At 51.1% G+C, this 9,943-nt stretch overlaps 1 protein-coding gene across 2 annotated transcripts; it reads left to right on the top strand.

The window, feature by feature from the left end:
- The first annotated feature begins 75 nt into the window (after positions 1 to 75).
- On the top strand, positions 76 to 9,202 carry SSRP1 (structure specific recognition protein 1). Of its 2 annotated transcripts, XM_021715975.1 has the most exons (17): positions 76 to 546; positions 987 to 1,172; positions 1,804 to 1,909; positions 2,166 to 2,356; positions 2,458 to 2,688; positions 2,841 to 2,944; positions 3,040 to 3,168; positions 3,428 to 3,649; positions 4,318 to 4,390; positions 4,500 to 4,508; positions 4,803 to 4,941; positions 5,094 to 5,139; positions 6,762 to 6,891; positions 7,326 to 7,496; positions 7,686 to 7,774; positions 8,294 to 8,480; positions 8,712 to 9,202. In XM_021715975.1, exons 1-17 carry the CDS (start codon positions 493 to 495, stop codon positions 8,781 to 8,783), a joined length of 2,139 nt encoding a protein of 712 aa, XP_021571650.1. In that variant the 5' UTR covers positions 76 to 492; the 3' UTR covers positions 8,784 to 9,202. The 2 variants fall into 2 exon arrangements, with proteins under 2 accessions (XP_021571650.1, XP_008063085.1); XM_008064894.2 differs by lacking the exon at positions 4,500 to 4,508.
- Positions 9,203 to 9,943: the final 741 nt, after the last annotated feature.

A 9,943-nucleotide genomic window follows, 5' to 3' on the forward strand; every position in this document is an offset into this window, starting at 1 on the left:
GGAGGGGTGAGCTGTAGGTCCGCGGCCGCGGCGCGGTGGGCGCGCTGCGAGGGAAACCCTGCGCTCCGAGCTGGGTTGCGGCGCGGGCGAGGTACGGGCTCCGGGCGGGCCCGGGGTCCAGCTGCTTGTTGCCATGGCTCCCGGTGGAGCGGCCAGAGCGGGTGTCGGGTTGGGGTGTAAGCACCACTCCAGGCCCTGCTCTCCAACGAGGCCTGGGCCTGGCCCCTGGTGCACTGCAAAGCCCGTCTGTGGCTTCCTGGGCAGGGGAGATCTTGAGACACCCCAGGCGCAGTCAGGGTCTACCGCCTAGCTCCATCCGCGAGCACAGCGTGGTGTTGTCTTTCATGCTGGTCTGCCTCCCTCTTGAATTCAGATCCCCAACCTGCTGAGCATCTGCACGCCCACCCAGGAGTTGGGGCCCGGCTCCCAGTGTATTCGGTTTCCCCTGTGCAGTCCAGGGCTCTCTGCCCGGGCCACCACGGGCAGGTCAGCATGGCAGAGACACTGGAGTTCAACGACGTCTATCAGGAGGTGAAAGGCTCCATGGTGAGAAGGCGTGGACTTTCAATGTTGGTGGAGAGAGGGGAGGAGGGTAGAGTTTTTGTCCATTACCAAGAGCTTACTTTGATAATGCTATTACTTAGAAAAGGAAGACCCAGTAAAATGTGTACCTGGTGTTTCTCCCAACACAAGGCAATACTGAGCGTCTCAAGTTCTAGGGACCATAGGTGCTGTTCCGTCTCACATTCCTATGTTACAAATGAGGAAACTGAGGACCTGCAAGGGTCTTGGATGCCAGAACCAGGGTTAGAATCCAGTCTTGCTGGCCGCTCGTGTCTTGTGACTAGCCCTCACCACTTCAGCTGTTGCTCCCGCACTGATAACTTGGCCAGCCCGCTGGCAGCCAAAAGGGGTGTTGGGGTAGAAGTGCACCCCAGGACTCAGTGTGTACTGTCCCCGTGCATCTGGGCCTACTTTTCTGCTAGAATGATGGTCGACTGAGGTTGAGCCGCCAGGGCATCATCTTCAAGAATAGCAAGACGGGCAAAGTGGACAACATCCAGGCTGGGGAGTTAACAGAAGGCATTTGGCGCCGTGTAGCTCTGGGCCATGGACTGAAACTGCTCACAAAGAACGGCCACGTCTACAAGTATGATGGCTTCCGAGAATCGGTGAGATGTCTGGTTGCTTCAAACCTCCTTTTTTACTGTGCCATCTTGTTTTAATCTTCTAGAGAGCTGGGGTTCCTTCCTCTGATAGCCCTGTAATTGCTGGTTTGGGCTCCCTAGAGCACAGCTATGGAGGCTGTTAAGCAGTCACTGTTCAGCTCTGAATGTTAAAGTCTTGAGTTTTTTTGCCTCGACTCCTGAAGGTTTTCTTGCCTTGATTTAGATGGTGGTTTTCGCCTGTTGCTTTTACCCAGGTGCAGAATCTTAGCTTGATGCCTTACTGTGGATTTTGTTTCCCACTTTGAACTACCTGAGTTAAAGATTTCACTTGGTTTTGATTCCATTTTCATTAAGGTGATACCTGTACAAAATGTAAAAAGTCAGAGAGCACCGTGAAGTCTTAACCAGGGGTGTCAGTCCTTACTTTGCTTCTCCCCTAGCCTGAGGTCCATTTTCCAGAAGGAACCCCTTTCAGCAACTTCTGAACAGTTTTAGAGCTGAAGTGCTAAGTCTGCACAGGCTTCTGATAAAGGGTATTTAAGACAGTTTCTCAGAAAATAATCCCAGGACATTTAAGTCTGTGTTGAGGCCACCAGAGTTTACTGGGCTTGTGCTTTCTCTCCTCCACCTACAGGAGTTTGAGAAACTCTCTGATTTCTTCAAAACTCACTATCGCCTTGAGCTAATGGAGAAGGATCTGTGTGTGAAGGGCTGGAACTGGGGGACGGTGAAGTTTGGTGGTGAGTTCTGGGAGACAGGTTTGGGGCAGAAGGTGGGATGAAGGGCTTCAGCCTTTAACTTGTTCTTCTCTCCTCTGCTGTTGTCTCCGATTTCCCATCAGTTTGCATGTTCTAGCATGTATTTGCTTAGCATCCACAGTGTTTGAACAGACTAGCTCTGGTACCCTGTCCTCATGGAGCTTATAGTTTGGAGGGAATGGAGTTTATGTAGACTTAAGGGGAGGAGCTTGTGGCTTGATACGCCTTTTCCTCACAGGGCAGCTGCTTTCCTTCGACATTGGTGACCAGCCAGTCTTTGAGATTCCCCTCAGCAATGTGTCCCAGTGCACCACAGGCAAGAACGAGGTGACATTGGAATTCCACCAGAACGATGATGCAGAGGTGTCTCTCATGGAGGTGCGCTTCTACGTCCCTCCCACCCAGGAGGATGGTGTGGACCCTGTTGAGGTGAGGCTTCCATGGTCGCCTTGGGAACAGATGGTGCTGGGTAGGCCTTGGCTGGCCTGAGGGCAGGGGCCTGCTGCCTGGTTACCAGGATGCTTTTGCAGGCCTTTGCCCAGAATGTGTTGTCGAAGGCAGATGTCATCCAGGCCACTGGAGATGCCATCTGTATCTTCCGGGAGCTGCAGTGTCTGACTCCCCGTGGTCGTTATGACATTCGGATATACCCCACCTTTCTGCACCTGCACGGCAAGACCTTTGACTACAAGATCCCCTACACCACGGTACTGCGTCTCTTTTTGCTGCCCCACAAGGACCAGCGCCAGATGTTCTTTGTGGTAAGCAGAAACCCCTTGGGCTACGTAATCTGGTTCTTGCCTGAGATTTTAGTAGCTGGATCTCGCTGGTGTTCAGACTTTCTGTGTTGGAGAACTGCAGGTTCTTGTGGAGCATCCATTGGTGCTTAATCTTGTCCACTCTTCCTTATCAGATCAGCCTGGATCCCCCCATCAAGCAGGGCCAGACCCGCTATCACTTCCTGATCCTCCTTTTCTCCAAGGACGAAGACATTTCCTTGACTCTGAACATGAACGAGTGAGTGTCTTCCTGGACTTACTTACTTCCACGCCTAAGTGGGAGACAGCTGTGCCATGAAAAGTGCTTGTAGCCTCATCTTGCTCTGTTTGTAGGGAAGAGGTGGAGAAGCGCTTTGAGGGGCGGCTTACCAAGAACATGTCAGGATCGCTCTATGAGATGGTCAGCCGTGTCATGAAAGCACTGGTGAACCGCAAGATCACAGTCCCAGGCAACTTCCAGGGGTGAGAGGCCAAGGGTCCTGGCCTGCAGGGGGATGGGAAATTCCATGTCTCCTTCGTAAACCCTTCCTGAAATGGGAATGAAGACTGGTAGAGGCCTGGATGGGACCTTGTATCATGATGGGTGTCAGCACCTCTGTCAGAACAGCTTAGTAAGGTTAACTCAGTTGAGGATCTGAGCACAGACATGTTGCTGCTGCTTGATGTGCGTTTTGGCTCTGCTGAGGTTGGCACTGATCGGCCTCCCTGCACCCTTTGTCAGGCACTCAGGGGCCCAGTGCATCACCTGCTCCTACAAGGCGAGCTCAGGACTGCTGTACCCGCTGGAGCGGGGCTTCATCTACGTCCACAAGCCACCTGTGCACATCCGCTTTGATGAGATCTCCTTCGTCAATTTTGCCCGTGGCACCACCACCACTCGCTCCTTTGACTTTGAAATTGAGACCAAGCAGGGCACTCAGTATACCTTCAGCAGCATTGAGAGGTGAGAGCCTCCACCAGTCACTTCCTGGGCATCCTGGTCCTGACCCAGCCCGACCAGGAAGGCTGGCATGGCCTGGGGACCCTCTCCAAGCCCCGAGCAGAACTTTTCTTTTGATTCACTGGGATTTGATCCTTCTCCCTGCATTGCTCAGACTTTGGAAACCTCTCCATTGCTTTCTTTCTGTTGGTAGAAAAAGTTATTCTCTGAACTGTGGAAGCTCTATGTGTTTGGTACTAGCCCTTTTACTCCTCCACTCCTCCCATGATGGAAACGCTATCTCTCTTTCCTGGAATTAACTTCGTGCTTGAGAACACAGCGGCTAATGCGTATTGAGTGTTCACTCTGGGCCAAGCATTTTGCAAACATCTTTATGCTTAATCCTCATGCCAACCCTGTGAAGTTTGAAATACAGACCAGTACAAATGTGAAACCCCCATCCCTCACACTCTCACCCTGCTCTGTGCCTGTTAGGTGAACGCCTTTTCTTTCCCAGAGCTCTTCAGAGCCGTGTAGGTTCCTCTTTCAGGCCTGGTGTCTGACTCTTCCTTACTGCTCTCCTCGGGGGACTTTGAGCTGTCGGGTTGGATAGTGTGGTCAATCAGAACACCGTGTGGCCCGCCTCTGTGTTGCCCTGTCCCATCTGTAACACGGTACATCTCCCCTCACAGGGAAGAATATGGGAAGCTGTTTGATTTTGTCAATGCAAAAAAGCTCAACATCAAAAACCGAGGATTGAAAGAGGTACCTCTTTGTGGGAAGGAGGAGACTCTCCTGTTCCTTCTGTAGGGGGAAGGGCAGAGATTTTTTTCCAACTTCCTTTTCACTCTCTTTTCTTCTCTTACCTTTATAGAAAAAAGAGGTGCGTGTGACCCTTTCCCCCTCCTGGTGCAGGTTTCCTCTGCATGACCTTAGAGCAGTCTACGCAGCCCCTCAGGAACCCCTAGTGGGGCTGGGAGAGGGAGGGGCTTGGACTAACCACTTGGCAGGAACTACTTGGGCATAGGCCCTGCACGTTGGCTGTGTGTGGACAGTCCAGCCCCACGGTCTTCTGGGAGCTGCTGCTTTGACTGACAGGCATGGGGGAGTGCTTTTGAGTGCAGGAATTCTGACCTGAGGGTGAGTCAGCTCTCACTCCTTTCTCTTCCCTGGCTAGGGCATGAACCCAAGCTATGACGAGTATGCTGATTCTGATGAAGACCAGCACGATGCCTACTTGGAGAGGATGAAGGAGGAGGGCAAGATCAGGGAAGAGAATGCCAATGACAGCAGCGATGACTCGGGAGAAGAAACCGGTGGGCTAGCCTCTGTGCCGGGGTGCGGGGACAGTCAGGTGCTCCTCCTGTGGCCTGGGCTGGACTCACCTTAGGCCAGAGCTGCGTGTCTGGGTGGGGGGGGTAGGATTTCCAGTGGGGCAGAAGCTGATATGTCCTGTGCCCTTTTTTAGATGAGTCATTCAACCCAGGTGAAGAGGAGGAAGACGTGGCAGAGGAGTGAGTTTTGATTATACCTTGGTGGGGTAGGATAGTGACCTATAAGCTTAAGGGACCAGAAGATTTCTGCACATTTCTCATGTCCCAACATTAGCCACTGATCCAGAGTGGGAAAGTGACCTTCAGAGAGGTGACACGTGAAACATTTTAGAAATTGCTGAGGACTTTATAAGTGCAAGACATGTTTGGAAGCCAGAAAATTGTAGTGGGGCGAGAACAGGAATGAGAGCCAGTGCTTGCCGACTTACTCGCTGGGAGTTGTTAGGTGAGTCATCGAATCTCAGTTTCCTCACCTGTAAATGGCAGTTGTACCCTGCTGACTTGGTTAAGACTCTTGATTGACAGTGTCAGAAATCTGACACACTGACTAAAAGGAAATCCATAAAAAAGAATTTCATAAGTTCATGTAACTGTAGAGTCTAGGGGTATAATTGGCTTCAGGCACTACTAGACCCAGGTGCTCACATATGTTTCTTTCAGTTTCCTTGTTTCTAGATAGGTTTGCCCCAGTTTCTCTCAGAAGCTCTGGGCAGGCTTAATCCTACTGGTTTAACACTCAGATGTGCTTCTTTTGGTGAACAGTGTAGTGACCAGTGTGGTCACCTGCCCCCTTCTAGCCTGAGGCATTAGAATGTGTGGGGCTTTAATAGACCAGAACTAGGCCAACTGCCCTCCCCCCACTTTGGAGCCTTTGGAGTGAGCTTGTCCTGAGTGGGGGCAAGGTAGTTCCCAACATAAAATTGGGACTCAACTCTCTTAATCCAGAAGGATTGGGGATGAGTGTTGGATAGCACAAAACCCCCCAAAACACCCAACACTAGTTCTGCTTGCCACATGCTTATGAAGGTTAGTGAGTAAATGCTTGCAAAAGTACCTTGAAAACTGTTCAGCACTGAGCCCGTGGGTTCGAGACCCGCCTGGGCAACTTGGTGAGACCTCATCTCTACAATAAATCAAAAAGAGCCGGGCATGGTAGCGTGCGCCTGTAGTTCTAGCTACTTGGAAGGCTGAGGCGAAAGGATCGCCAGAGCCCAGCAGATCGAGGCTGCGGTGGCCGGGAGCGGCCACTGCACTCCAGTCTGGGTGACAGAGTGAAACTCCAACTCAAAAAAAAAAAAAGAAAACTGTTCAGCAGCATACAGGTGTAAGGGAGTTCCATTATCTGAAGATAGGACTGTCAGTTATGTGGGTGTTGTACTGGGCTGGACTGAAGTTGATTGTCCTCTTTTGACAGCAACCAATGATCTCTTCATTAGAAAAGATTGTCGGGTAGATTAAAGTGATTAACTCAAAGTGGTGAAGTGGACTTGGGCCATGTTCTGGGCAAGAATGAGACAGTGCTTCTGTCATTGGCATCCAGGCGATGAACTAGGATCTGGGGAATACAGCTGAAGCCTGTTGGTTTATTATTTTTTCATTGAGTGATTCAACAGTGACCCATTCATTGCTGTGGCTAGGTCTGGAGAGGGGATGGTTGATGCCTCAGTGAGTGGGATGAAGCAGGGTTGGGAATTGGTGGTGGATGCCTTCCTGGTCTTCCTCACCCCTTCTGGGATTTCTCCTGTTTGGAGGTTGTGGGGTCCTGTCCTCTTTCTCTAAGTCTAAGCCTTACTTTCTGGCAGGTTTGACAGCAATGCCTCTGCCAGCTCTTCTAGTAATGAGGGTGACAGTGATCGGGAGGAGAAGAAGCGGAAACAGCTCAAAAAGGCCAAGATGGCCAAGGATCGAAAGAGCCGCAAAAAGCCTGTGGAGGTGCAGACTTGCCTCTAGATGGGAGGGTGTGTGGGGGATCCCATTTTTTTTTCCCTCTCCTGTCTACCACCCGTAAGGACTTGCTGATTGGCCCTCCTGGGGCTGCTTTTTGTAGTTAGCGAATATAACCTTGAGGGGTATTTTCTTAGACATTTTTCTCTCTGGTCTTGAAGTAATTCGCTTGTGGAAGATCTGCATTGGGATACAGGCTTCTTCTCCCAGGAGCCCAGAGGAAAGGGCCTCTAGTAAGCTAGGCACTGGGGTGAAGAGGGGAAGGAGACACCATCCCTGCCCCAGAGAGTTCTCTCTCACTCTAGTCAGTGATGTTTAGTTCCTCATTCTTCCCCCCAAGTTTGTTGATCCAAATAATGTCTTTGAGACAATGTGGAAGGTCCGGGGGAAATAGCTAAAGGCATTTGTGTTCTCTTATGTAGGTGAAGAAGGGCAAAGACCCCAATGCTCCCAAGAGGCCCATGTCTGCATACATGTTGTGGCTCAATGCCAGCCGAGAGAAGATCAAGTCAGATCATCCTGGCATCAGCATCACAGATCTTTCCAAGAAGGCAGGCGAGATCTGGAAGGCCATGTCCAAAGAGAAAAAAGAGGTGAGTTGCAGCAGAAAGGGGGCGCAGGAATCTCATGGGCTGGCGAGAAGGGTTCTCAAGGAGGTAAATCTGTGACTCTGGGGGGGGCAAGGTGGCCATTGGCAGAACTGTTCTGTTTTGATTTTGCCCATGTCAAGGAAAAGGGCTCATTCTTTGCTGTATGTGTGTGTGTGTGTTTGTGTGTGACAGGAGTGGGATCGCAAGGCTGAGGATGCCAGGAGGGAATATGAAAAAGCCATGAAAGAATATGAAGGGGGCCGAGGCGAGTCTTCTAAGAGGTAAGTGCTGGGAACAACATGGCCCAGTAACTGATTTTTTGGCCAGTTTCTTTTGCGGGTCAAAGTTGAGCATTGAGATGTTAAAGATAGGAGACATGCTTTTATTGCAGTGGGGCAGTGCTTAAATCTGGGTAGGCTACTGTCCACATGATGTGATAGAAAGTGAAGTCAGTAGATAAATGTGGCCCATTTTTCTGGAGGGTCTATTTTACTTGAAGGTATGGGGAAATTTTAAAGTTACTATTTTGGAGCACAGTGTACAGTTCATGTGAATTTTTAAAGCTTAAGCGAGAAATGTCAAGTAAGTTTTGCACATGGGGCTACTTCAGACTGTGACTTGGTTCTTCTGAGGTACTCATGATACTCTCCCTTCAGGCTGATGTGGCTGTTTCTGTTCAGAGTGAAAAGGGCAGTGTGGCTGGGACTGGGAATGGCCTTGGTAAAGCTGGGAGAGGACTGGCCTTGATGGTGATGGGGAGAGCCTGAAGACCTAGCTTCTTTTCCCTCTTGCTAATATAGGGATAAGTCAAAGAAGAAGAAGAAAGTAAAGGTAAAGATGGAAAAGAAATCAACGCCCTCCAGGGGCTCCTCATCCAAGTCATCGTCAAGGCAGCTGAGTGAGAGCTTCAAGAGCAAAGAGTTTGTGTCTAGTGATGAGAGCTCTTCTGGCGAGAACAAGAGCAAAAAGAAGAGGAGGCGAAGTGAGGTGAGGCAGAAACACGGGGCGGTGGGGCCAGGAAGGGTGCGAAGCATGTGCATCGGTGTGGGAGTTGGTCTTGAAGAGTAATGAGTTGGCATGGGTGGGTGGAATTCTGGGCTTCTGCAGGTGTGTGCTACAGTTGGGGGAGTAGGAAATGGGGGCCCTTCCCCACTGAGGAGTGGCTGGGAGGGCAATGGGACTGTACACTTTTTCCCTTAAGAGACCTTTGGTTTTCAGGACTCGGAAGAAGAAGAGCTAGCCAGTACTCCCCCCAGCTCAGAGGACTCTGCATCAGGATCTGATGAGTAGAGAGGAGGAAGAGTGTCTCTCCTTGTGCTTGCCTCGTCACAGCCCCAGGCTCCTCCACCCATGTTTTGGTACCAGTTTCTCCTCATACGAAATGTAGTCCTTGGATTCTGTGCCATCTGAACAAACTCTCCTGCTGGTATGCACTTCACTGGAGCAGTGGGGGTCTTAACTCGCTGCTTCACAAGGATGGCTCTTTATTATTTGGGGAGAGATTGGGTGGGAGGCCGGGCAATGCAGGATCCAAGTTCTCGTCCTACTTTCCCACCTTAGGGATATAGCTGCTTCTTGTCTTGTTCAAGTTGCTGCAGCAGGAGTCATGTGAGGTCACGCCTGTAGCTCCTCATGGGGGCCTATTTCTACTTTTATTTTGTACTTCTGGTCTGTGAAAATCATTTAATAAAGGGAACTGACTTTGGAAACTGTGTCCTTATGCCTTCTTTCTAGCCCTGTTGTCTCGCTCCCACTTTTATTGGTGCTGTTTACCACTCGCCTTGACTGGGCAGGGCCCTTCTGGCTAGCCGGGAAGTGGGTCTCCAGGTACATCCTGTCCTGTTCCCGGCTGGACAGGCATTGGTTTTCACCCTCTGCCGGGACGGGCCACCTGAGAGTCTAGAAATGAGAGCTGATCTGATTAGAAAGTCTCTTCACCGCTTTACTCCATTAGCTAAGCTCGGGGGAGGCAGCTCTCGTCTCCATCCTTAATCACCTATGAGCCAAGGGTCTTCTAAGGCTTTAGATAATAGAATCAAGATTGACTGGCCTCCCTGCGACCGAGGGAGCAGAAACCTGAGCCTGGCGAGCTGGGGAGGGTGAGCGAGTGTGTTGGGTGGTGGGGTACCGTCTGATAGGGGTACGGGAAAGGTGGAGTATGTGAAGCTTTTGTTCTCATGGGAGGAAGGGAGGATACTAGATTTAGGTGTTAGGGAGAACCCATCTCTGAGGAGGGGGCCTAGAAGGAGGTGAAGGGCACCGACAGAAAAGCAGAGCTGCCAGACTTCTCGCGGAGGCTCTAAATCTGAACTTACACACGTGGGGCGGCCACGTTGCGTGCGTGCTCGGGAGGACTCGGGTGGCTGGCACAGGAAGCGGCTCCGGTCCGCCAAGACTACCTTCTTGCTAGCATGGCTCTATGGTGCTGCAATCAGTGCAGGCGGCGGGCC

The sequence above is a fragment of the Carlito syrichta genome, unplaced genomic scaffold (assembly GCF_000164805.1).
Source record: "Carlito syrichta isolate Samal-C Ts95f unplaced genomic scaffold, Tarsius_syrichta-2.0.1 Scaffold308100, whole genome shotgun sequence".
Taxonomy (NCBI): domain Eukaryota; kingdom Metazoa; phylum Chordata; class Mammalia; order Primates; family Tarsiidae; genus Carlito; species Carlito syrichta.